Consider the following 26,074-nt stretch of genomic DNA (forward strand, 5'->3'; position numbering starts at 1 on the left):
GAAAAAAACACCAAAACTGCCTGAGATTCAAATACTTGATGAATAATCAATTTTCTGATCACCTTTTGTAAGCAATTATTTATCACTTGCATAATGTGTGCCTCTGTGGAGGATGGGATTAGCCAGTAAATGCTGTGGAGTCCCCAGTTATACTCTCAGTATTTTCCACATTCAGTTCTCCTCAGAGTGGAGAAACCTAATGCTGGCTTGTGATACCTTCACCTTATGCAGCTTCCACGGAAGAGCCAGATGTGAAATACTACAAGGACTAAGGTGCATTTTTCTCCTGAGGAAGCTAGTCTCCTAAAAGAGATGCTGTAGTGGGTTCCTGGCTTTCTTGTTATTTCTACAGTCAGACACAAAACATAGCCTATACTTCAGTGTCCCAGTTTGGAATCAAGGACTACTGCATTCCCCTGTTGCTCATGTTTACTCTGCTTTGCCCTTCCATTGTCACCTTTCCTGCTGAATAGTGAACAGCATCAATGGTCCAGGTGGAAACTGGCCCTCATTTCATTCTGATCTTGCAGAGAGCTGGTCAGTAAAACCAGAACTATAACCCTAGCTACTGAAGTCTGAAGTTCCAGGTCTGCCCTTTCTGAGGCTAGTGTGCAGATGGTAGCTTCCCTCTCGCCGAGTGCCTAATCTGAAAAGAGGATGTGGTATTGTGAAACCTGTGTGGACAGACACACCTACCTCAGTTGGCTCTGTAAAGAACCTCTTTGAAACACACCCACTCCCTTCATGTCACCTACTGTTGCTCTCTCCATCTTCTCCCAAATGTATAGTGACACCGAATTGCCCTTTGGAGCTATCTGGACCTTCTTAACCATGAGAAAAATAGATTTGTGCACCCATTCTTACTTCTAGAACTGTGTGCTTCTGTACTTCATCTTTCAAGTTAGTGGATAAACAGGGAAATATGACTGAGAATGTGGGAGTTTTGCATGCCTCAGTTCTGGTCTCTCCTTCAGGGGCTGCGTTGTATTTAAATTTTGCTGAAAGAGCATAGGGAACAGACTGCAGTCTGTTTATCTGTATCTTAAGAGTTTAGCTTTTTCACTGGGGAAAAACCAGCAAAACCAACAAAATGATTCCTGAACTATTTCACATTGCTAACTGCAGGTTCCATTCAACATGGAGGGAGAGGTTAGGCTTTCATGCATGTCCTAATTCAAATCCCTTTTTTAGCCACTCATTATAGGTTTTGAAACCACATAAGTGGTAGGGTCTTGACCAAAGATGGTAATTTAGAACACTTAGCAAAGGCATGAAGCATCCTCATAGCATCACATGAGAGTCAGTGCCTCCAGAATACATAAGGAAGCTTAAATGAGGCATTTGAATGAGGCTGTCACAATTAGAGACTTGTGTATATGTTGCTTATATACAAATGAACAGTGACCAATTGCCAAACGACACTGGTATTTTCACCTCAGGAGGCATGTACAAACCTTGTTTCTCACAAAGTAAAAGAGGGGCTTTGTGTTAGTGCCTCCTGTACTTTGCCTGCAGCTTGCTAGCACTGGAAATTTGGCAAGATGACTTGCAGGAGGCCCATGGCCTGTATGCCAGGCATGTGAACTGGCCATGACCTAAGGCAGCTTGCACAGCATCTACTGCTGCTTTGCCTGGATTAGCTGCTGCAATTTCTGCTTATTCTCACAACCAACAGATCTGTCCCCAAACAAATCGTAGGTCACTGCCCCTTGCTTTGGTTTTCAATATATATTCTTTTTTCCTCTGAAATGCTTGTATATAGAATTCTGTATTCAGACCTTGGGAATACTCTTGCCTCATTGTGTCCTTTGCTATTGGGCCAAAACTCATCCCACTCCCACCCTTCTCTCTATTACCAGTTCTTATAGGATGCAGCCCAAGCAGCAGTCTGTCTGCTCTGGTTTGGGACTTTGGGATCTAGCTACATGAGCAGGTTGTGCCCTTATTTACAGCCATGGATTAGCATAATGTGTTATTAATTGTTGCATCTGCATAAATGCAAACATGCTCTGTCAGCCGTTTCTGTAGCTGCTGAAGGTGTTTTGTGTCTAGCACTGATATGAAGGCATCTCCACCTGAGCCACAGTTTCACTCTCACACTTTGAGCTAGCACACCATGGCAGTGAAGACAAAGAGGCTGGCCTGTAACTTCCTCCTTCGCTCCCAACCACTTCTGCTCTTCGGTTGCTTTGCAACTTGTGCCTCTGCAAGTGTTTACACACAACTCGCCCAGGGCTGGATCTGATCTCAGTGGGGATGGAGAAGTGTGTCTAGTTAGTTTTGACTAAACTAAAAGATGCTTTTAAATGGATCAGCTTTACTGCACAGTTCATACACCTGATAAAGGAATGCTCATGCTCACACTGGCAGCACAAGCAATTAAGAGCTGGTAGAACCAGCTCCTTCTTTTGGAGGACCAGTTTTAAGGGGTTGGATTACAGATGACACAGTTTCTGCACTGATACCACAGGCCAGAAAACAAACCCAGAAGAGATCCTTGTTGAATTCAGAGATCAAACACAAACTTAGCCTCCTTCTTGTTTCTAGACACTGAAGATGTAAAGGCAGTACGATCAAGTTTCTGCAAGGGGGCTCAAGTTGAAGGAGAGTGTAAAAAATCATTGTATTGTATTTGTTTTCAGTCAATGTCAGAAGGGACACACGTTGGTTATGCACAGTGTCTGTGTTGCTCCTACCAGTTAAAAAGTCAAGGAATGCTGCAAGGATTTTCAGGTGGACATGGCTGTCATCTGAAGTCCCACTCTGTTAGATTTCATGAGTGATTTTATAAATACAGACTGGAGATGTTTGTTAAACCTTGCTGTCAGAGCAGGAACAGCATCTTAAAGCTCATGTTAGATGCATTGGATGTTTGTGTTGAAGATGCCTACTGAAGTAGTATAGTTCTGACTATCCTTCACAATGTAATAATAACACCTGCATTACCTTAATGCCTTAAAACGTTATCAGTAGTCAGTGAGTGTCATGTCTCGGAGTGTCTTTTATCAGCACAGACACCTAAATCTCGATTATATATACATATAAATATATATATATTTAAGAATGTTCAACAGAGGAATTTGTTGTTCCTAAGTAAAAACACTGCTGAAGAGATGCTTTTGGGCATGGGCAGTGGTTTTCAGTACGATGAAAATCGCATTGCAGTAATAGGTGATCATTTTATACTTCAGTCAGACTGTGTGTGAACAAAGCAGATGAAAGCAGCTAAAAGGTAACAAATTCATGGCTATCAAAACATTTACCTTGAGTGCTTCATCAAAATGTTGGCTGAATCTGAATCTGCAGTCTTTGTTATTGCAATATAATGATAAACACTGCAAAATACGGGCTTGAAAGAGGGGAGAAGAAAAAAAGGCCACACAACTATTTCAGACTGCCTAAGAAATACATGCAGCCAATAAAATAAGAGGCACTTGTGTGGCTAGACTGCTGGTGGACAAACCAGCTCCAAGCTTCAGTAGTGTTGAGTACCACAGCGCTGATATCGTGGCTGGTGCAAAGCTGTAGGTAGATTTTGCCTAAAACAATCAACAGGGCAAAGGACCAGCCATAACTTCTTCACAACAGAAACACTGTATTGAAATGAACACTAATTACCGTGTTTAGGGCAAGACAGTTCAGGTATGCAGAATAGTTTGTATACTAAATATCCAGTGGTGCTTAGCCCATGCAGTGACTCTGCAGTTCCTGATTTATTCATGAGCCCTGGAGCAGACAGATTACACATCCATTTCTACTGGCAGCTTGGGGGGGGCAGCTAACGCGGCTGAAAATTTCTTGTTCTGTTTCAGTGGAAAGGTTCTATTTGAAACAAACAAAAAAGTCTTGAACATCATTATCTCCTGATCAGGACCTGATTTAAGCAGTAGAAAGGTTGATTTGAGTGTACTGTTTACATCAAGTAACCCTCAGGAATCAGCACTCCAAAATGCTGACGCTAAACTCTGATTTAATTGAGCAGCTGCTACAAGTGAATACAAGTGGAGATAGCTCAGCACTTTGCTCCTCTGTTCTGCCTGTACACAATAGATTTGGCTCAACAAAAGCATTTTTGTTAAAGAATGCTTTCATTTGCAGCTAGATGCAGCATGTAATTACATCATACTCAGATTAGAATATAAGCATGCACATTAGCTTACAGTTCTCCATTCATAAGGCCTGTGGCACAGGTAGTAAATGGCAGTGCCTCCAGTCCCAGTGTGTGCAGAATGCACAGTGTAAGGCAGATTTTAATAACGAGATTCAAACCCGTAGAGATTTCTTTCTCTGTTACAATGTTGGACCATCTTCTAACTGGTTTTGTTTCCTCAAACCTTACAAGTTCCAAGTATTGTGAGGACAGAGAATGCAAGGGTACAAACGAACACCACAGATCCAACCTCCTTTCCAAAAAGACACATTTGTATATGTCCTAAGTTCTGTTGGAAGACTGAAGTGATGTAGTCAGCTGGGAGGTTGATGCTCAAAGGACAGGTGGACATGGCTGTGCTGGCACAGCAAGGACGGTGGTGTCCTTGTCAGCAAGAAAGTTCGAGGGATCAAAAGCTTGAAAGGCAAGCCACAATGTCACAGATGGCCTTGGTGCCATGGTTCAGTTGTTTAGGTGGATTGGATTGGTTGATGGGTTGGACGTGATGATCTTGAAGGTCTCTTCCAACCTGGGTTATCCTATTCTATTCTATTGTTTCACAGTTACAGGGGGAAACCATCTCAATATCCACAATGTGGTTTTAAAAGACACTGCCTTGATTCTTGGTTTTCATTCTGCTTAGTAAAGGGAAGCTGAGGCACAAAAGCTGGAAGTTAATCGAAAGCTTTGCAGCACTGGTGTAAAGCAGTGAGCTTTCACAAAACACAGCTAAACGCCCAAAGGGCAGGTAAGTCCATCGGGATGTACAGGTGGCCCTGAGCGGCCTGACACGAACGGGAAGCCACGTCGTGGTGACAGAGGTGGTAAGGAGTCTACTGTTCCTGGCTGTGGTGCAGCCTGCACCCCTAGGCGCCTCGTCGGGCAGCAGACGGGCCATCCTCTGGGCGCAGCTGGGAGGTCTGCCTCCCCCGCACCGCCTGGAAGCCAGCGGCTCTGCCGGCGCTGGGGCAGCTGCGGGGCGAGTGAGCCGCGGGGAGGCGCTTCCCCTCCGCCGCAGGGCGGCCGTGGCTGTGGGGTGGGGGTGGGCGCGGACCCCCTTGCTGCCGCGGCCCCGCACCTCCCGTCGCGCCGCTCGCCCGGCTGCCGTGCCGCGCCCAGCCCCGGCGGCGCCGCGGCTCCTTTAAGTGGAGGCGGGGCCGAGCCCCAAAGTTTGCCCAAGTTGTGGAGCGGGGCCGGCGGCCTCACGCAGCTGGGTGTCCGGCCCGGCCATGCGCCCCCCCGGCCGGTAGCAGCCCCTCGCTCCCTGCCGCCGCCATGGACTACCTCACCGCCTTCACCGGCAAGGGCGGCCGCCTCCTGCGCGGCACCGCCAGCCGCCTCTGGGGCGCCGTGCCGGGCGGCCTCCGCCAGGTCCGCTGCCAGGACGGCCGGAGCCGCGGGGCACCGGGCCCCGCCGAGCCCGCTCCAGGTACCGGCGGGGCAGGGGCTCGGGGATGCGGGGGGCGGCACGGGCAGCGCACGGGCAAGGGCAGGGGGCTCGGCTTCTGGTTCCTTTGGAGCCCCCCGGCAGGGGAGCAAGCTCCAGGGGAAGCGAGAGGCAGCGGCAGTAAGGAGGGCAGAGGGTCGCTCCCCAGCGGGGAATAGCCCACGGCTCCCCGCCCTGCCCATCCGCGGCGGGGAGGCCTCCATCGGGATGCCCTCTCTGCCCCCCGGGCCGCGCCGGGGCGGCGGTGAGCGCAGCTGAGCGGCCGTGGGAGCCTGCGAAGGGGAGGCGTGGGAGGGCTGGCACATGGGCACGGCCTGCCCCGCCACGGGCTGCCCTGCTGCCCGCGCCCCGCCACGGGCTGCCCCGCCACGGCTGCCCTGCTGCCCGCGCCCTCCGCACGGGACGCTGCGCCTCGGAGGCATTGCACCCCGGACCGGGCTGATAACGAAAACCCTTTGCTCTCGCGGAGTCTTCCCGAGTGCAGTAGCACTGCTGCTGCGTTTGCTGTCATTCCTTCTTCTCGCCTGCTTTTATTGGCCAGGGTGAGGGAAAGCGACTGGGGCGCAAACTCGTTGCTTTGAGAGCTCCTTTGTGTACCGGGTGGGTTCTTCCTTTCGAGTGGTCCTGAAGAACAGGCGGCAGTACTTTGAAAGTAGGTTTGGTGATAGTGAAGACAGAAGTAGTACACCTGCCTGTTAGCGGTCCAACAGGTCAGTCAGGAGACAGTGACTGCTCTTGGCCTGGGAGTACGGGGGCTGCTTTTGTTACCCCCTTCCTTCAGAAGGTCTTTGGGCTGTAAAGACAGATGGTGTCACTGAGCAGAAGTGAGCACTCTGATGGGAAAGCAGTACCATGAAAAGTGGAAAGGTGGGCAGCAAGTGCATGCAGACTGCGCAGACGAGGACAGCGCAGTAAGGACTCTACCAGGCAGAGCTATTGGTGGGAGGTTAAAAACATCTGTGGCATAACTAGTAAAAGCAGCATGGTCAAAGGACTGGTTGGAAAGAAGAAGACATCTGAAGTTAGGATTGAAAATGTTCTATAAAAATCTGAAGAGTAAATGTGAATAGCAAGTGCTTTCCTGTGTCAAGAAGATCTGTTTTAGGTGATGGTTGCATGTTTGTCATAGTTCGTAGGTAAGGTTGAAGTCGTATCTCTGCTGAAAGAAACTAATGAAGCTTCATTGTTCCTTTAGGTTATTTTGGAAGAGTAGGATTGTACCAAGAGAAAGAAGATCAGCTACTTAGGATAGCCAGCAAGGCAGTAGGAACACCTGTGCAGATGTAGTTGATGTCTGTTTGTGTGTCTTGACTCAGGCTCCTCACACAGACAGGAAAATAGGTAACCAGCTGTGCTGGCAGTGACACTTTCTTCCTTCGCTCTGTCCCTCCCCTCAAAGACACAGGGAGAGAAAGAGATGGTAATCTTTTTTTCAGCAGTGACATGAAATATCTTGAGTAAGGCATCTGCAGACTTCACACCTTGTTGACACAGATCACATAGTCTTTTTCAGGAGCAAAATGTCAGTGAAACTCCTTAGCATCTTCTAGTCTTCAAATCAGTGACAGGGTCACTATGCAAGCTGTTAGTCTCAAGTGTCTCCTGTGATACACGTCTTCTCTTGGAGGGAAAAGCTCTCTGTGACTTTAACCCCCCCTTTCTCACAGACAAAGGATTAACTTAGACTGCACTATGATGTTTTGACTTTTCTCTAGCTTTGAGCAGGGAGTCTATCTCCTGAGATACTTCCATGATGTAATTCTTAAATGTTATGTTAACAAAAGATTACTTGATCCTGGAATTCAAGGTGGGCTTCTGTATGCATGGAGTTGGATGTGGCTTTTTGACAGAACCAGAAGGGTTTTTCCCTCACCTAGGCAATGCACACTATGTGAAGCAGTTAGATCACAGAGTCATAGAATGGTCCAGGGAGGGGAAGGGACCTCCAAAGGTCATCTAGTCCAACCTCCCTGCAGTCAGCAGGACATGCCCAACTAGAGCAGGCTGCCCAGGGCCTCCTTGAGCCTTACCTTGAATACCTCCAGGGAAGGGGCCCTTGCATGCTGTCATCTTTTCCTTCACAGGATTCCTGTTAGCTATGGGCAGACAGAGATTCTTAAGACAAGAATTCCTCTGGCAAGTGTTTTGCTGGCTTTCACAAACCACCTGTGCCCTGGCAATGGGTGCTGTGGAGGCTGTGACAATTATTATAGTACTTTGGTTGGAATCTGACCTCTGTTTTGATTAGAGATGGGTTCCCTGACATTAACTTAAACCTAAATGGCAAATGGTAACTGCTCCAAATGTTCAGTCTCTGTAAGTGGTGTTCTGCAGCCAAACCTAGCTATTATTCTGCCTTTCCCCACCCCCCTGCCCCCACTTAGGGCTTTCAGAAGGTACTTTCCAGTGTTCCTTCTCTTTAGATGGTTCATGTGTGACTATGCATTGCTTCTTCGAGGGTAGTTCTTTGTGAATACCCAGTCCACACTTCTGAAACAAAACCCAACCTTGTTCCTAACTATTTTAAGTTTTGCTTCTAAAGTATCTCAATCTCACAAGTGTAATTTTAGTACATTTGCCAGGTCTCCAGGTTCCTCAGGGTGGCAGGTATGTTCAAATGCTGTGCGTGGTATCAGTGCTGAGCCAGTCTTTGGGTACATGCAGAAGGTTTATGGTATCTCTTGGTAGGAAGAAAGGAGACACTGGGAGACTGCCTAGTGCCATGGGAGGCTGTAAACCTGTCTAACCTGCTCACATTGTTTGTGTCAGCAGCCAAGGCAGTGAAACTGCTTCAGAAAGTAAGGCAAGAATGCCAGGAGAGCTGAGGCTTCTGTAGGAGCAGCTGGCTGTAGCAAAGGTGCCACCAGTGTTTCAAAGTGTAAAGAAAAATAATTGTATATGTAATTGGTTTTACAAAATAGAAATCCTGTGGGTTTGAAATGTAACTTCCCAAGATGGTCTGTGGCTGATGTCCAGGAACCCTGCTATGTCTGTGTTACAAGCCTGGAGTGACCTAGAGAGCTCAGCTGGGACAGAGCGGGCTGCTTGCTGGTGTGCTGGAGTTGCCTGCATTTGTGTTTGTTTTGAAATGCAGCCCACAGCTTTAGGCAGCATCTCTTGATGAGTTATCTTTACTGCAGCATTTACTTGAGTGTTCAGTTCAATTTGAGTCTTATCTGTACAAGCCTCTGCTTTCCTACACTTACCTGAATGAGCCAGCAGCTTGTCTTGTTGTTCAGTGTGCTGTGTAAGAGGGAGTGTGGCCAGCAGAGAGTTACATAGGTTTGCTGCTGTTCCGTGGCACTGGGTAGGGTGTGCTTTGAATATGCTTTTTGATTTGTTATACCACTCTTAAAGAAGGCTGCTGAGAAGCTGGAGAGGGGCCAGCCAGAATGTTTAGGGACATAGTGCATGAGATCTGTGAGGAGGGATTGGGAGAGCTAGGCTTTAGTCTTGCAAAGAGGAGACCAAGACAGCTTAGAGGCAGTGTGATTGTGACCTGCCTGTACCTGAAGGGGCCTGGTCTTCTCAGTAGCAGGAGATGGTAGAAGAGGAGGCAACAATTATGAATTTTAGCTTGGGAGGTTCCATTTGGACAAGGAGTTTCCCAAGGAGAGTGGTCTAGTGTAGGTACAGGTTACAGATTTAAGCTGACCTAATTTGATGTCCTGCTTCAAACTGGAGGCTGGAGTAGGTGAACTGAAGAGGTTTCTGCCATATATCATTGGGATGTGCTGCCCAGGGAGGTGGTGGAGTCACCATCCCTGGAGGTGTTCAAGAGGAGATTGGACGTGGCACTTGGTGCCATGGTCTAGTCATGAGGTCTGTCGTGACAGGTTGGACTTGGTGATCTTTGAGGTCTCTTCCAATTTGGTGATTCTGTGACACTGTGATAATTAATTACAGAACTTAAAGAAATGAAAATCAGTCCCTCAGAGGTAATCCTCTCAACCATTCTGTGAGGGAAAATTTTTGATCTGCCTTATACTTAAAAAATTCTTTCTGTTTGTTTTTTCTCCATCAGGTTCAGCTTGGTTGTGCAGTTCTGAGCCATGTGGCCTGTGGGTTTATTTACATAGGCTTTTTCCTCCTCAGCTTTTGAGTATATCCAGTGAGCCCCGTGGCCTGTCAGTCCTGTAGTGTGAGGAAGGTAGCAGCAGTGCTGGGCCAAATGACAGTGCATTTGCCAAGCGCTGCTGTAAAAGTCAGTGCCTTCCTTTCTAAAAAGCTGTCTCAGAATAGAACAAACATAAGAATAAGGTAGTTTATTTCCTCACTTCATCCTTCCTCAGTACTTTGAGGGAATTAACAAGTATATGATGAAGCCTGAGAGAGTCTTCAGACCGGGGAGAGAGGATTCTGGAGCTGTCTCGTACAGGCTGTTCCGGATGAAGCTCATGTGGAATGTACCAGCACCCTTTACAAAGACTCTGCTGCTTCACTTTCCTGTCTGAAAATACTTCCCTCGGTACAGGCACAAGAAGCAAATGTGAGCTTGGAATGTGTAAGGCTGGTGGTGACTCAGTCATCTTGTGACATGTTAATGTATGCACAATCTCTTCTGGCTTGTGCACTACCAGGGTATAGAAATCCTTGGCTATTCCCTCGCCGTATGTGATGTTAAATGGTCCTTCACTTCACGTTATGCTTTGTGCTACTACATCCCAGCCCTTTTTTTCCCCCTCTCCATGTCTTGGGGTACAGAATTTGTTGTGTGTCCTTTTTGCCCAGCCTTTGGTGTGGCTTGTGCTCCACTGTTAGTTTGCTGGTGTGCAACTGAGCTGTTCTAAAATCTGCTCTGTTGAGAGCCGATTGCTAAGCCGCTCCACTCCCATAGTTTCTATTTCACTCTTTAGTGAACTTTGGACATAGTTTACAATTCTTAGTCTTTCTTCAACTGTCCAGTAGGATTTGGGTCTGTTGGATGTTCTACTGGAGTTTGGCTTGTGATGTAAGTACAGCTCATTCTGGTAACCTGGTGTGCTTTGTGTTGCCTTTTGCTTCCAGTGTGTCATGTTGCATCTTCTTTGCTAATTCCCTTTTGCTCACACTAAGACAGTCTTGAAGCTGAGGTTTTATTGAGAACCTGCATGGTTATGGTTGCTTTTCAACTTACTATGTGTGAGAATAATACCTTTCTGTTCTCCAGTATGCACCATACCTTGCCTATAGGCATTATATGTGTGGCTATACAAGGGGGCCTTGTACATCTGCATTGCTTACCAGAAAACAGTAGGAGGAATCACAGCTCTAGATAGCTGAAATTGCAAGCCAGACTGTTCAGTCCTGATTAAAGTAGGAAGACCATAACTTCAGGCTGGGTTTCTCAGGGCTTTATCCAGCTGGGCCTTGAAATTGTCCAGGATAGAAACTGTACAACTACTCTTGGCAATGAGATTGTTACCTTTTAGACAGTCAGAAGCTCTCCTGTTGATCCATTGTATCTGTTCTCTTTTGCTTCCCCATTATACGCCATTGAAGACCCTGGTTCTGTCATCTTAGCACCTTTGGGGAAGGTACAGGAAGATTGCTGTTACAGTACTTCAAAACCATCTCTTCTTCAGGCTGGAGAAGCTCTTTTAGCTGCTTCTTACAGCCCTCAACTGTGGTGGCCCTTCACCAGTGTTTGTTTATGAATGCCCTCCTTATATTGAAAGGGACTGGAAGGGAGGGGGATGGGGACACTGGAGCCAGTGTTTCAGAAGTAGTCTGAGTGCCAAGCTAAGGAGAGTAGTTGCTTCCCTCTGACACTCTTGGTCTGCTTGCTATGCTTCTGTTAATAGAGTGAGGATGTTGTTGGCCCTCTTTATTGCCAGAGCACACTGCTGGCTTGTCTTAAGCTTGCTGCCCACCAAGACCCCCAGTTTTTTGAGCTGAGCTACTCCCTGGCTGGGCAGTGACAGCCTGTAGAACACAAGGGGCTCTTCCTTCTCATGCAGAGGACTGTTGTCCTGTTGAATTTCGTAAGGTTCCTGTCAGCTGGTTCCTCCAGCCTGTCCAGGTCCCTTGGAATGGCAGCCCTGCTCTGAAGTATCTTGACTGGTCCCTCCAGTTCAATGTCATCTGCAAACCTAATGCACTGGATTTGTACAGAAGGGTTGTTACTGCAGCATTTGGAATGAGTTCACATATGCAGCAGATCTGCTTTTATGTTACCAGAGCACTTGCAGTGCCCAGGTCTGCTGCATCAGTACCGTGAGCTGGCTGTGCTCTCTTAGGGAAACTGGGGACCAGTGGTTTAAGTGTTACAGGGCAGAATGTAAAATCTGCAAAGGTCTCTGAGAATAACTTGGTATTGCTACTTAATGCTGTAACTGCTGATGTGTGGTGCTGTGAGAGGTACAGCTACAGAGGCCTCAAAAGGTGGGCAGTAATGATTAGCTGGGGAAGTTCAGTTGCTTGGTGTCCCGGGAGAGCAGCGATGACGTTTGCTCGTGTTCATGAACGCGTCTGTTCTGCAGGGACATTGTACACGAGGTGGAGTCTGCAGCAAGGTTGTCTCTGATGTATTTGACTGTAGACATACCTGTTTCAGATGGAACAGGGAAGCAAGCTGACTTATGCTGATATAATCTGGCAAAATTGGAAGCATTGCTGTCTATCCTTCTTGCAGACGAAAGCTGGTGAGATGCACATAGCAGGAGCGTCAGCCATGTAGAGCTGCCTTGGTCTCTAGCCATTTCATCCTGAAATGATGCTTTAATTCCTTCTGCCTACATGCTGTCAGCTGACTAGATGGTAGAAAAGAGTCCTGTGTTAGGGGGACTCTTGAACTTGGATCAGTGCTGATTGTGTTGCAAGAAGAAGAAACTGGGTTTGAAGAGCCAGTGCAGTATTACCAAGGTCTTGGATGCATTTTGTTTGGGGCTTTGAGTAAGAAAAATGAACAACAGAATCATGTGTAGAGCAGTGATAAAGATCAAGAGTTTTGAGAGCGTGCCTTGTCTTGGAAAGACTGAAGAATAAGTGGCAGTTGCTTAGCATGAGGAGACCAAGGGGAGCATTTTGGCAGTGCTTGGTCTGATTTGGGCTACCCAACTGCAGGCCACTAGCATCTGGTAGGCTACCATTAGAGGCTGTCTAGTTTCTGATTCCTAAGCCACTGGAAGATAACTGAAAATAATACTCCAGTAATTAACCATATTAAACTGCAGGAGGGGGAGAAGGGTCAGTGAGATGTTACCAAGCCTTAGGAAATATGAAGATCTCCTACTTGAATCTTGTTTGTTGTTTCTCTATGACCAGATCATAAAGATCTAACTGTCACTGAGCAGCACTAACCTGATTTAACTTCAGTTGTCTAACTTTCAGTTGAATAGTGCCCCTTACTGTTGCGTATTTTAGGGTCAAAGCTGCCTCATTTGAAACTGTATGTTTTAGATCATAATGTTGCTAAAACCCCTCTGTCTTGTATAAATATGTTGGAACATCAGGTCCCTCTCTGGTTAGGTTGTTGGTCAGAACCATTCTTACACTACAGTTATTTGATCTCAGCTGTCTGTATGCAGCATGTGTTCAGGCTGAATACTGCTCTGCTGTCATTTCAGATGCTGCCTTCTGCGTCTCTCTAGTTGTAGTCTACTGACTTCCAGACAGTTGAAATGTTGTTTGTGCATCTGACTTGTGCTTTTTCTCTTTCAAGCTGTTGTGGAGATGCAGTCCTGTAACAGGACAGTTCAGATTTAAAACATCTGCTAATAGCACGAAAGGTTTCTTGTTTCTGTCTATGACAGCATGGCTAAAGATCTGATACCCTAGGACCACAGATCCCCTTGTTCAACACATGGAATAGAATAGAGTAGACCAGGTTGGAAGAGACCTTCAAGATCATCGTGTCCAACCTATCATCCAACACCACCTAATCAACTAACCCATGGCACCAAGCACCCTGTCAAGTCTCCTCCTGAACACCTCCAGTGATGGTGACTCCACCACCTCCCCAGGCAGCCCATTCCAATGGGCAATCACTCTCTCTGTGTAAAACTTCCTCCTGACCTCCAGCCTGAACCTCCCCTGGCACAGCCTGAGACTGTGTCCTCTTGTTCTGGTGCTGGCTGCTGGGAGAAGAGACCAACCTCTGCCTGTCTACAACCTCCCTTCAGGTAGTTGTAGAGAGTGATAAGGTCACCCCTGAGTCTCCTCTTCTCCAGGCTGAGCAACCCCAGCTCCCTCAGTCTTTCCTCATAGGGCTGTGTTCCAAACCCCTCACCAACTTTGTTGCTCTTCTCTGGACTCGTTCCAGCAAATCAACATCCTTCCTAAACTGAGGGGCCCAGAACTGGACACAGGACTCGAGGTGTGGCCTAACCAGTGCAGTGTACATTGCTGTTGAGCACTGAGATTGTGCACAGCACGGTCAACAGCATCAGGTTATTCCTACACCTGTGATCAGAGAACATCAGCCTTGGGCAGTTTCTGGCTCACTGTGGGCAGGGCAGGTAATGATTGTGTGTAACCTAACAAGATGAGCTCACGTGCAACAGAATTATTACCAGGAAAATAGGTAAAATGGAAGGATGAGACTGGTTCTGACTGGTGCTGAGGTCTTTTCAGACCACCACATCCTCTGCTGGTAGTTGCTTCTGTTTTCACACGCTGCCTAGAATACTAGGGGCACAGGGATGGCTGAAAGATGCATTTACTTTCTTCTCAAGAACAAGCCTACTCATCCAGCAGAAAATGTTTGCAGTATGCCACCAGGGAGGCTGAGGTCATGTGTCTGCTACCTGACCTCTTTCACCATTGAAATGCCTCCTAGTTTTGTTTCTGAGAGGTGGGTGAGATGGGTGGGTTGTGTATGAGCAGACAGCTCAAGCCCTCAGGCTGTGGGCAGAGGTCTTGTGTTTGATAGCTCTGTGCAGTGTTTCACCTGCTGGGTAGTCAGTGCACAGGTAGCTCAGCTCTGCCTGCCTCCAGCTCTTCTTGGCTCAGGGCTCTTAGGTCACAGCAGCTTCTGAAGCACTTGAGTAGAGTGGCCATGTAGTGAGGGGGAAATAATGTTCTCACTGCCAGAAGGAGTGAAGGTGGGCACTGATGGGAAGGATAAAATTTACTGCCTTAGATGTGGACATTAAACCAAACAGAACCTCTGAAACCCCCAACCCATGGGTTATGAGATCCTGGGAGAGATCCTTCTGCCCTGGGCAAACAGGTTTGTGGGTTTTGTATTTATTTCTATATTACTTTGTCTGGCATAAGGAGCAAGAGTGGCTATTTGTGCAGGACATGATCCTGCTGCTCAGATACCAGAGAGGGAGAGGACAGCTTACCTTGACCTTTTCAGTGGCACCTGCCCACAACCTTGTAGGGACCCCTCCCCCAAACACCCCTGGGCTGTATCCAAAGCAGGGTGTATGTGTGGGTTTAGTGTAGGGCTGCTTTCTCTTTTATGTAATATTGTGGGGCAGATGAGGCAGGGGGAAGAAGAGCCTTGTTCTACAGCAGGGCTGCTCCATCTGCAGATTACTGGAGCACCTATGGGATCTCAGGTGAGAGCAGTCTTTCAGCTGCATCCTCTGGCTTTTGTTTAGGGTTGTTTGAACCAGACTGCTTCTGAAATGAAATGATTAGGCTGCAGGTGAAGCTTTGGTGTTAGCTGGAAGTTTTGGAATGGCTGCCGTCGAGCAGCTGTTGGCAGCTTCTCAGTGTCTTGCTGAGGAGGCACCTGTTGTGTTGCAAGCTCAGGTAGAAACCTGGGCAACCAAACGCTTGACCTGGAAGAGGAGCATGTTGGTTGCTGTTAAATCTACACACAGCCTTCTAGTGTTTGTTGTGGTTTTATTGCTGACTTGGCCTAACTTCCCCTGGAGACATTTGTAGTGCCTTTAAAAGCTGTTAATACCATCTGAAGTAAAGGGGTTCTTTAGGGAACTTCCCTGAAGCTGCAATTAGCAAAGAAGGGAAGGAATACCTTTGTGCTGAGTGAGGACAGCAGGGTGCAGAGCTGAAGTCCACATTGCTCAGCATTTCTAAACAGCTTTTAAAAGCAGGCTGAAAGTCTTGTCTGCCATTCATAGCTATGAAAACTTTCATCTTGTAGGTATGGAAAAATTCTCCCTTGGACCTCTTGTGCAGTGTATAAAAAAGCAGAATTAGTCCAGTGTGTATTTCCTTGTTAGAATAGAATAGAATAAACCAGGTTGGAAGAGACCTTCAAGATCATCATGTCCAACCTATCACCCAACACCACCCAAACAGCTAACCCATGGCACCAAGCACCCTGTCAAGTCTCCTCCTGAACACCTCCAGTGACGGCGACTCCACCACCTCCCCAGGCAGCCCATTCCAATGGACAATCACTCTCTCTGTGTAAAACTTCCTCCTGACCTACAGCCTGAACCTCCCCTGGCGCAGCCTGAGACTGTGTCCTCTTGTTCTGGTGCTGGCTGCCTGGGAGAAGAGACCAACCTCTGCCTGTTTACAACCCCCCTTCAGGTAGTTGTAGAGAGCAATAAGGTCACCCCTGAGTCTCCTCTTCTCCAGGCTAAGCAGCCCCAGCTCCCTCAGTCTCTCCTCATAGGGCTGTGTTCCAAGCCCCTCACTAACTTCGTTGTCCTTCTCTGGACTCGTTCCAGCAAGTCAACCTCCTTCCTAAACTGAGGGGCCCAGAACTGGACACAGGACTCGAGGTGTGGCCTAACCAGTGCAGAGTACAGGGGCAGAATGACCTCCCTGCTCCTGCTGGCCACACTGTTCTTAATGCAGGCCAGGATGCCCTTGGCCCTCTTGGCTGCCTGGGCACACTGCAGGCTCATGTTCAGCCTACCATCAACCAGTACCCCCAGGTCCCTCTCTGCCTGGCTGCTCTCCAGCCACTCTGACCCCAGCCTGTAGCACTGCATGGGGTTGTTGTGGCCAATGTGCAGAACCTGGCACTTGGATGTGTTCAATCTCCTGCCCTTGGCCTCTGCCCATCTGTCCAGCCTGTCCAGGTCCCTCTGCAAAGCCTCTCTACCCTCCAGCAGATCAACTCCTGTCCCCAGCTTGGTGTCATCAGCAAATTTACTGATGATAGACTCAATGCCCTCATCCAGATCATCAATAAAGATGTTAAAGAGCACAGGGCCCAGCACTGATCCTTGGGGCACACCACTGGTGACTGGCTGCCAGCTGGCTGTGGCACCATTCACCACCACTCTCTGGGCTCAGCCTCCAGCCAGTTCCTAACCCAGCTCAGAGTGCTGCTGTCCAAGCCATGGGCTGACAGCTTGGCCAGCAGTTTGCTATGGGGGACGGTGTCAAAGGCCTTGCTGAGGTCCAGGTAGACTACATCCACAGGCCTCCCCACATCCACCAGGCAGTCACCTGATCATAGAAGGAGATCAGGTTGGTCAGGCAGGACCTGCCCTTCCTAAATCCATGCTGGCTGAGCCTGATCCCTTGGCCATCCTCTAAGTGCTGTGTTAATGCACTCAGGATGACCTGTTCCATGATCTTGCCTGGCACTGAGGTCAGGCTGACAGGCCTGTAATTCCCTGGCTCATCCAACCGGCCCTTCTCGTGGGTGGGCACCACGCTGGCCAGCTTCCAGTCCTCTGGGACCTCGCCAGTGAGCCAGGACTGCTGGAAAATGATGGAGAGCGGCTCTCTACATAAAGAACACCCAGGAGAGTGCTTCTGGTGACTCTGCTGTGAATGATTTTTATTGTTGGCCCTTGCAGCTTGCCCTGTGCAGCACACAGAAATATTTGATGAGGGGTTTCCAGTCACTGTTATTCTGGCTGGCTGGGGGGATTGTTGCTGTGTTGGGGCTTGGGTTGGGGTTGGTTTATTTTGGGGGGGTGTTTAATTGTTTTTGTTTGCTTGAGGGGCTTGTTTGTTTGTTTGCTGCTTGTGAGTTTGTTGTTGTTGCTGGGGGTTGGTGTTTGGGGGGAATTCTCAGTGTGTTTTGTTTGGGTTTTCTTCTGCTTTTTTGGCACTGCAGAACTTCTCATTGGGCTTTTCTCTCCATTCCACAGCTTGATATTCTCAGCTGTCCATACAGAAATTGGGGAGGGGATATATGAAATTTGTGCCAGTATTTGCCTAGTCTCCTTTCCAGTGTTGCAGTCAGGACACTAGTGGAAGATAATGATGCACAGGAGCTCTTGTCAATGTATAGCAAGCTTACCTAGTGCCTCAGCTGAGGCTGTACAGTGTGTGATTCATTTTCAATCTGGCCATGCTGAAATAGTTGGTTGGGGGTTTGTTGATGTGTTTTGTAATGTTTGTTTGTTGTATTCAATTTGCTTTGAAATCCTATTTAACTAAATATATTTGGTTATGATAACAGAAGTTTGAATATGTTGAAATGGGACCATAAATAACCCAATTGGAGAATGAGACCTTCACGTCTCTCCCTTGGGCTCCCGAAGAGATGTTTAGCTGTTGAGTGTGGAAGCCTTGTGACAAAGACCTAGAGCCTGGAGAGATTCTGTCTCCCCAAAAATGCATATGTGTCTATAAATGGGTCTGTTGACAACCACTGCTGTAGAGCTGTGGAATGAAATGCTTTGCAGAGTCATGTAAGCACACTGTGCTTATCGTAAATATCAAGACGATTGGTCCAAGAAAGTCGTGTCCTTCAGGTGCAAGTTGTTGATCTGGCCTGTGAAATGGAGAGCACAGCAACACAATGCTCCAAAGAAAATAAAAGAGTTCTTAACTTGTGCTTGTTTATTCAGATGTGTGTGTGTCACGGGCAGGATAATGGCAGTGTTCAGCAGTAATGCCCTTTGGTTTGCAGCAAAGCTTGAAATGCTCTGTGCTTACCAAACAGCAACACAAACCCCAGCTGATTAGATGGAGCATGCGGCCACTCTAGACCATCTTCCCTCTAGATGAAAGCAGGCTGGGTGTGATACAAAGCCAATCAAAGCCAGTAGCTCCAGAAGTACTGCTTGCCTGAGAGGCTCCTGTTTAGTCTTCCTTCATTAACAATTTCCTGGATAGCAGCAAGCACTTCTGCAGTTGGTGCCCGGCTGTCAGTGGTTTGTATTGGTCGCATTCTTCAGGCATCGCAGGGAAGTGAAGTCCCTGTTCTAGCAGCTGGTTGTCAGTTAGGCAGAGTCACCAGGAGCAAGCTGTGTGACTGGTGAATTAGATGTCTGCCCACGGGGCTGTAGTCAGCAGGCTGTGACAGTACCGAAGGAGGAAGATGAATTTAACACACGCCTTGCCTCAATTCTTTGCAGACCCTGGCCAGAAGAAGACCTCAGACAAGAGAGATGGGCGACGAATGTCCTTTCAAAGGCCCAGAGGAACTCTTGAGTATTCTGTAAGTTACTGCTTTGTTCTTAGAATGGCATGGCACAGCAAGTGCAGACTTCAAGTTTCAGTGCACAACACAAGCAAGGGAGTGGTGTGCATTACCTTGAATCTTAGAGCTGTGTCTATCTGATAGCTTATTCAGACAGGAATTGTGCTGGGAATTAGCTACTGCTACTTGAAGAGTGTTGGGGTTGGGCTCTTGTTTGTTTGGGGGTGGTCTGTGTGGCTTTGTCTTGAAGAAAACCCCAGGGTAATCAATCAGACTGGTTCACTTTTAGTTAACTAGTTAGCAATAGCAGATAACAGGAGTTGTAAAATCATCTGCAAGTTCCCTGCTGTCAGCATTATTAATAACCTGTTGACATCAGGAGGAATAGAGAGTGAAGCTGGGAAGAAGGGGGAGGCTGTATGCTGATACTGACCTGCTGGCATGCTCATCATTTGCATAGAGCTGTACCTTTCACTGTGCATGTCTGTTTCTGCAGCAGTCTCTGAAAATGGAGCCTTCCTCTGCCTGTTCTGTTCTTGAAATGACCCTCAAACTGTGCTGCAGTCAGCTTTTCACATTTGTGGTTACTAAGGGAAACTGAAGTGAGAAGTATCTGTCTTGTGTTATACACTGGAAATATAATTAAGCTATAAATAACACTTAGAGAGTTGACATTAAAACAGGGGAGTCTGTCACAGTTACCTCTGAATGCTTTTGAGTCTAGATAGGATTAAAATAAAAAGAACTTTTTAGAAAGAGTCTTTGCTTGACCTCTTGGTGTTTTCTTATTCCAGAAATAAGAGATGTGGGGGAGAGTTAACTCTTCATGTTGCATCAAGCCAAGGCTTAACTCCTGAGAGGGCTGTGAGAGTGGTGAGGAGAGAGGCAGAGGATGTGTGTATTGGAGCAAGGAGGACTTCATTAGTGTGGCTTTTACTGGTAGTCTGAATCTAGTTCTAGCCTGTGCTAAAGACTTCCCTTTAGCTACAATGAAAAAATTCTGCTGCTTAGGTTCCAGCAGCTGAACAATGTTGGAATAGTGTGAGTGGGGTTTCTCTTGCACTGGCTTCCTTTTGTCTGCAGTAATGGGAGCAAATGGTCAGGTGCAGCTCTGCTGTCAGTAAGTGCCTTGTCTCTTGCCACCACAGGAATGCATTTCCTTTGCAGTGCAGGATGCCAGGTACAGCTGAAGCACCGAGCTGGGCTGTTTTGAATCAGCATCGTTGTGTCAGGCTGGCCCCTACTTCCGCAGGCCTTTTTCCAGTAGGTGGGGCCTGAGTTGCAAAAATAACTTGCTTAGTACACCCTGGAGTATGCATCACTTCCTTGGGAGACAAAAAGACCATGCCCAAGAACCAAAGACTTCTTGTCTTCAAATTTAGTCTAGCTTCCCCGGGGAGCCTGCTGTGTGTTTGCAGTGTGGTGTGTATCAGCCTCACAAGTGCCATGTTCTGGCTGCTCTTCCTGTGTGCTTCACTTGCAAAGTGCTTACAGAACAGCACAGTCTTGGAGCTTTTGGTTGTGTTGTGCACATTTGTTAGTAAAATACACAGAGCTAACCTTTAGAAACTGAGCACTGTACATGTAAGAGAAGTCTGGGAACTACTATGGTTCATTTGCCATTGTTGGTACTTATGGCTTTATTCCATGTGGAGAGGTGAACTTATGTCTGGTTTCTGCCTTCATCCTACTGCCTCTCAAAGCATCCTCACACATACAGGTGTTTGCACATGCTGCTGCTTTCACAGAATGTTAGGGGTTGGAAGGGACCTGCAAAGGTCAAGTCCAACCCTCCTGCCAAAGCAGGACCACCTAGGGCATAATGCTCAGGGATGCATCCAGGTGGGTTTTGAAAGCCTCCAGAGAGGGAGACTCCACAACCTCTGGGCAGCCTGTGACTTTGAGAAGTAGTAAAAGGATGAAGGCAGAAACCAGACTTCCCCCTCCAGTATTGTTGGAAAGTTAGTGGTGGGTTTTGCACTGCTTTTAGTTTGGTTTTGTTTTCAAATCAAGGGTTTGACGTGCAGGTTTTCCCAGCAGCTACAGAGTTTCAGGAGAGAAGGGCTTGTTGGTGTTCTTGAGGTTTGGAGTGAGGTGGGATCTCAGTGGTGCAAGCTGTGGGTCTTGATGGTGAAACATACTTCCAGAATTGCCTTCTCAAAAGGCAGTGATTGCTTTGGGGACAAATAAATACTTTCTTTTTTTTCCCTGTGGAGCTGAGAAGCAGTTCCTGTTAAAGATTTTCATCTGAAGTCACCAAAGCACACAAACTTGGATGATGTCAACAGATGTGGCACTAGTGAAGGGAGCAAGCCCTAAGCTGCCTCTGAAGGGAACAGGAGACTCTGGTTTCTTTTGGCTGTTATCTGTTTGCTGTCTGTCAGAGCAATGTTTTTTAAAGTTATTATAGTTACCTTTTTTTGGAGTATCACTCCACAGATTAGATGCAAATTGGTTTGCCCATTGTTTCAGAACTCACACTTGGGGGTCCAGGCCAGTTGTTCACCCCTCCTGCACATAGCTGCTGCATGTGAACAGGGTCTGAGAACCAACAGAGCGAGCGGTCTAGATGAATTACTGTGGCTGGCTAGAAAAGCTCCTTCAGGCCTTTTCTGGTTTGTGAAAGTGGCTTTTTTACATTGCTAAACTACCTGAAAGGACAATATAGAGAGATAGGCGCTGGTGTCTTCTCATGGGTGGTGATAGAACAAGAGGGAACGGCCTCAAGCTGCACCAGGATGGGTTGAGGCCAGACAGTAGGAGGAAATGTTTTGCTGGAAGAGTAGTCAAGCATTGGAGCAGACTGCCCAGGGAGGTGGTTGAGTCACCATCCCTGCATGTGTGCAGAGGTCATTTAGATGTGGCACTTAGCCACATGGTTTAGTGGTGAATTTGGTCAAGCTGGGTTAATGGTTGGCCCTGCTGATCTCAAGGGTCTTCTCCAAATGGAATGATTCTGTTGTTTGGCTTACCTCTGCTGTATTGGCTTTGCACTAGAAGTGTTACCTGTTGTACAGACACAACTGGCATCCCCTGCAGGTCTACAGAAGAGCCAGCTACAGAGAGATAAAGGAACATGAGTAGTATTGGCCACTGATCACTGATGATCTTAACAATCACATGCCTTCAAGAAAAGCCTTCTAATCCTTTTCCTTTTCTGGAGGAAGAGACAAAATTGTGGCTGTTCCCAGACAGCTTTCTCTCTGGTGCAATAAGAAAAGCATTTTTTGCTTAAAAAAACTAACTAGAATGAATACTGGAGGCAGATGACCTGGCTGATTAGTGTTGGAAGTGTAAGAGCTCCTTTCCTGTGCCCTAGGTGCTGAAGTCTGTACTCCCTTCCTGAAAATCACATAAGCACCTAATATGCAGAGGGTGTAGTCCAGGTCATGAGAAGAGCCCGATACTGATTAATGAAGGTCACAGAAGCCTATAGCAGGCCAGAGTCTTAAGACTGAGTTTTAAGCCAGAGTCCTCAGTGCTGAACTACCAGTTCTCATGCGTGTTGGTAAGTCCAACATCCAGAAACCGGGTCCAGGCCAATCTGTTTGTTTGCTTTACTTATAAACCAATTAGATGTGTGTACTGAAAACAAGGCCTTCTGAAGTCAGCTTCTTAAGATAAAACAAGGAGGGATTTCTGACCCTTTCTTAGCACAGGGGGTGTGGGTGGCAAGTGTTGTTGTGCTGACTAGAGAGATGGAAGTTCACTAGGCTTCGAGCCCACCAGAATGCTTGACATTTATTCTAATGGCTTGTTGTGAGAGTAGAAGGATGGTGAGTACCTACCAGTGTGTTCCTAGAGTAAGTGTGGATTGTGCTCTCAGTCCCAGGGTAGCTTGGGTAGAGCTGTTTCTGGTACAGCTAGTTTTATTGCCCTTGTGAGCCTTTCCATGCTGCTCAGACTACTAAACACTTGGGTGTTTTTGCCTTGTTTCTTGGTGCTCCTACTCCAAGGCCAAGGATTGTGTTCCGGCCTGGCTGCTGATTTTCTTGGAGCATGCCCCTGTCATGGGCTTTTTCCTGATCTGGGGGGCATCTAAGAAAACCTGGATACTAATGATGGCACATCACTTTCTGTTGCATCTTCTACCTAATGCAGAACTATTCCTGAAATGACTTCTGTGGCCCTTACAAGCTCTGTTTCTCCTGATGCTGCCTTTTGTGGAAATCGAATCCACTGACACTGGCCAAGATAGCCACAATCTGATCTTTCTGGAGGCCTGGCTACAACACTTGAAGTTACTGCTGTGTCACCTTCTTGCCTTTGTCCTCACCCTTCCCTCTAGTCTTTCCATCTCTCTAATTTAGTTAGTTCCTTTTAACACTTCTAAGCTGTTGGTTTGTTGGTTTCTGGTTCTTGGAGAACCAGGCTTGAAATAATTCATTGCAATGAATTGGTCAGTCTGATTCGTAGGTATTTGCTGTAAAAGTTCTCATGGAAGAATGAAGGAGCTGCAGTGTTGAGATGCAGTGGCAGTGAAGGTCATTAAAATATCAGTAGGTAATTTGGCTTTAAATGAGTGTTTTAAAGAACTTTGTCAGCTTCTACTGTGAGAGCAAAGGCAGCAGTCAGTGATGAGCCTGAAGCTGTTTGTCTGCCGGTGCACACAAGCACACCTAACAAGCATGAGTCTCTAAGAAGTGCACTGTAAATGGCAAAGGGATGATGAGATGTACCTCTGCTCAGCTGGGGACATAATGACTGGAGGAGAGCCTGGTTTGGGATTTTATTGGAAAGGAAAATGTAAGGAGTGGATCTCTGTATCTAGTCATAGCTGAGAAACTGAGTTTAGCTAACAGAATTGCAGACTGACTTGTGTGTGTATGACTACATGAGCTAGAACTGTTTAGGTAACAAGGTCTTGGGTATCCTACCTCTATGGTGACCAGCAGCTCTGTGTGGTGAGGAAAGCTACTTTAAGAGACTCTGTTTCAGCAGAGGTTATTGTACCAAGCAGTTTGTATGTGTTAAGGCAGCCCTGAGTAAGCGATTTTTGTGTTCCTTTTATGTTTTCATTAATCAATACCTCCTGCAGTCAGTATACTGTAGGAGTGGTGATGGTTCTGATGACAGCACAACTTGCAGTGTTCTAGTTACATGAAATACACAGATTCAACTGGAGCAGTCCACAGCCAGACTGTGACTGGCAGCAACCTAGCCCAGTGTATGTTTTACTGCTCACCTCCATGGCCCGTGGGTTGTGGAGCTGGAGTGGTTTATTCAGGTCCAGCACAGTGATATATTTGGTTCCAAGTGCTGCCACCTGCTGTCTGACTTGGAAGGTCAAGGCCTGCTCTCACAGCAAGCAGTACCAAGGCAGCTCCATGACTCTTCCTTCCCTCTGTTTACCCTCCCCTCAGTTCTTCTGTCTGCCCCAGATAATTGTTCAAGCAGAAGCAAAGGATATCTAGGTTTCAGTCTGGCAGCAGTTGGCATACGAGGCATGGTACTCCCACTTGCTGTTAAGGGGATGAGTGAGGAACAGAAGATGCCTCCTAGCTGTGCAGCTAACTACTGGTGTCACTGGCTTCCTCAAAACAGTTATGTACAGAACATGCACTATCTGGGGAACAAGTGCAGTTCTGTCTTTCACTTTGTCCTTCTTTCTGCTATTCCTTTGGAAATGAATCAGAGCAATGGGAATTCAGGAGAGAAAGCATGTTTTAATTGTCAACAAAGATTGAAGTGAAGAGCCTGGAAGATAGAAGAAAAACCAAACCTGTGAATGATTAGCCTGATCCTATTTGTAGGGAGTGGAATATGTCTAAGGTCTGCAGATACAGTAGGAGGGACAAATCAGCCATGTAAGGCAGGAGTGAGTGGATCCTTGTTTTGCTAGCTGTGCTCCATATTTAGCAACCCCAGTGTAGCTGTACTTACATTGCTTCATCTTCTCATAGCTGGTAAGATTTCTTTTTCCTGCCATTGTTAATGAAGCCCTATAATGTTCTGCAGTACACTTTTGTTGCTGTTGTGTGCTCCCATATCATCTTCACTCTTCTTAAGTGCTTGCTATGAATTCTGTACTCTGAAATACTCTCTGTGAATAGCATTGATTTCCCTTTGCTTTCTTCCCCTGGTTCATTTTGAATACATTTTGGGAGGTGGTGCTGAAAAAAAGAGCTTACTCGAGAATCACCTACTCAAAATGCTGTATGCTCCATCTGCTGTCATGTTGGGTGCCCTGGTTTGCTTCAGTAGTAGTTGAAGAGGGAGAAAAAAGGGTTCTGTGAAACCAGTCCTGTATGAGTCCAGTGCTGCCCAGCAGTGAATGTGTAGGCCAGAAGTTGTGGTGCTGTGGCTGAGCCCATAGCTCAGTGTGGCTGTCTGGAAAGGTAGTGGGAAGGCAGGGCTCTTTCCCTGGAGTTGCAATAAACTTCTTATTTACAGGGTTAGCTGTGCCTTGTGTGCTGGGTTGGCTGGGCTCTTTGGGCAATCATAAGGTATGAAGAGTTGAAATTCATCAAAACCTTGCTAAGTCTGCACCTGATAAAGTTTGTAAGCCACTATTTAACTAACTGCTTACAGGTCTGTTTGTTTCTTTTTTGTGTTTTTCCTCCTCAATTGATACAGGTGGAGTCCAGAGATACTTTAAACAGTATTGCCTTGAAATTTGATACCACACCCAATGAGCTGGTTCAGTTAAATAAGCTTTTCTCCAGAGCAGTCGTTCCTGGACAGGTATTACTGCACTATGTATGTTACTTACCCAGCTTTCTCCCTGTACTTCTTATCTCTACCAGTGAAAGTGGGAAAGAACTTCTCTTACTGGTTTTCCTGATGGCTTTGTAAAAGCTTTAATTTCTTTAGCTTGTGCATTTCCTGTGCCTGTTAGATAACTGCATAAAAAGGGAACATGTTGTGAAGCTGGCTCTCTCTAAGTGAAATCACAGGAGTCCTTTAAAGCTGCTGTGCTTAGCTTGTACTCACATGTTGCTATACCATTGAATTGTTACTCCCCAAGTATGGCAGGTTTCTTACCACCCTAGCTCAGAAGACAAATCCAGGGTACAGCTTACAAGCAACAGTCCTGACTGCATACTGCTGGGTGCCATTCTGTGTGAATCAATTAACTGTTCCTGGCCCACGCTGAAGACTTGCTGTCTACCAGCAGTATATGAGCTGTTGTTTGGCCATCTATAAGAAGTATTGCTTACATCCTCTTCTTCCCATATTTTTTGCCTTCCCTTTTCTCTTTGGAAGCCAGGCCTGGAAAGAAGGGGCAAGTCAGCTTGTG

At 47.0% G+C, this 26,074-nt stretch overlaps 1 protein-coding gene across 10 annotated transcripts in view; it reads left to right on the plus strand.

Annotated features, from left to right (window-relative positions):
* The window catches only part of OXR1 (oxidation resistance 1), a 190,956-nt gene that overhangs the window by 121,823 nt on the left and 43,059 nt on the right, over nucleotides 1-26,074 (plus strand). For 7 of the 10 annotated variants that reach the window (XM_068161275.1, XM_068161276.1, XM_068161277.1 and 4 more), the window contains exons 4-5: nucleotides 18,770-18,852; nucleotides 25,411-25,518. In XM_068161275.1, coding sequence (XP_068017376.1) covers nucleotides 18,770-18,852; nucleotides 25,411-25,518 — 191 coding nt within the window. Of the gene's footprint in view, nucleotides 1-5,321; nucleotides 5,580-18,769; nucleotides 18,853-25,410; nucleotides 25,519-26,074 lie in introns of those variants that run through there. The other 3 variants (XM_068161278.1, XM_068161283.1, XM_068161279.1) reach the window with 3 other exon arrangements.

Source organism: Melanerpes formicivorus, unplaced genomic scaffold (genome assembly GCF_026170545.1).
Source record: "Melanerpes formicivorus ecotype bairdi unplaced genomic scaffold, bMelFor1.0.p_v2 SCAF_56, whole genome shotgun sequence".
Classification (NCBI taxonomy): Eukaryota; Metazoa; Chordata; class Aves; order Piciformes; family Picidae; genus Melanerpes; species Melanerpes formicivorus.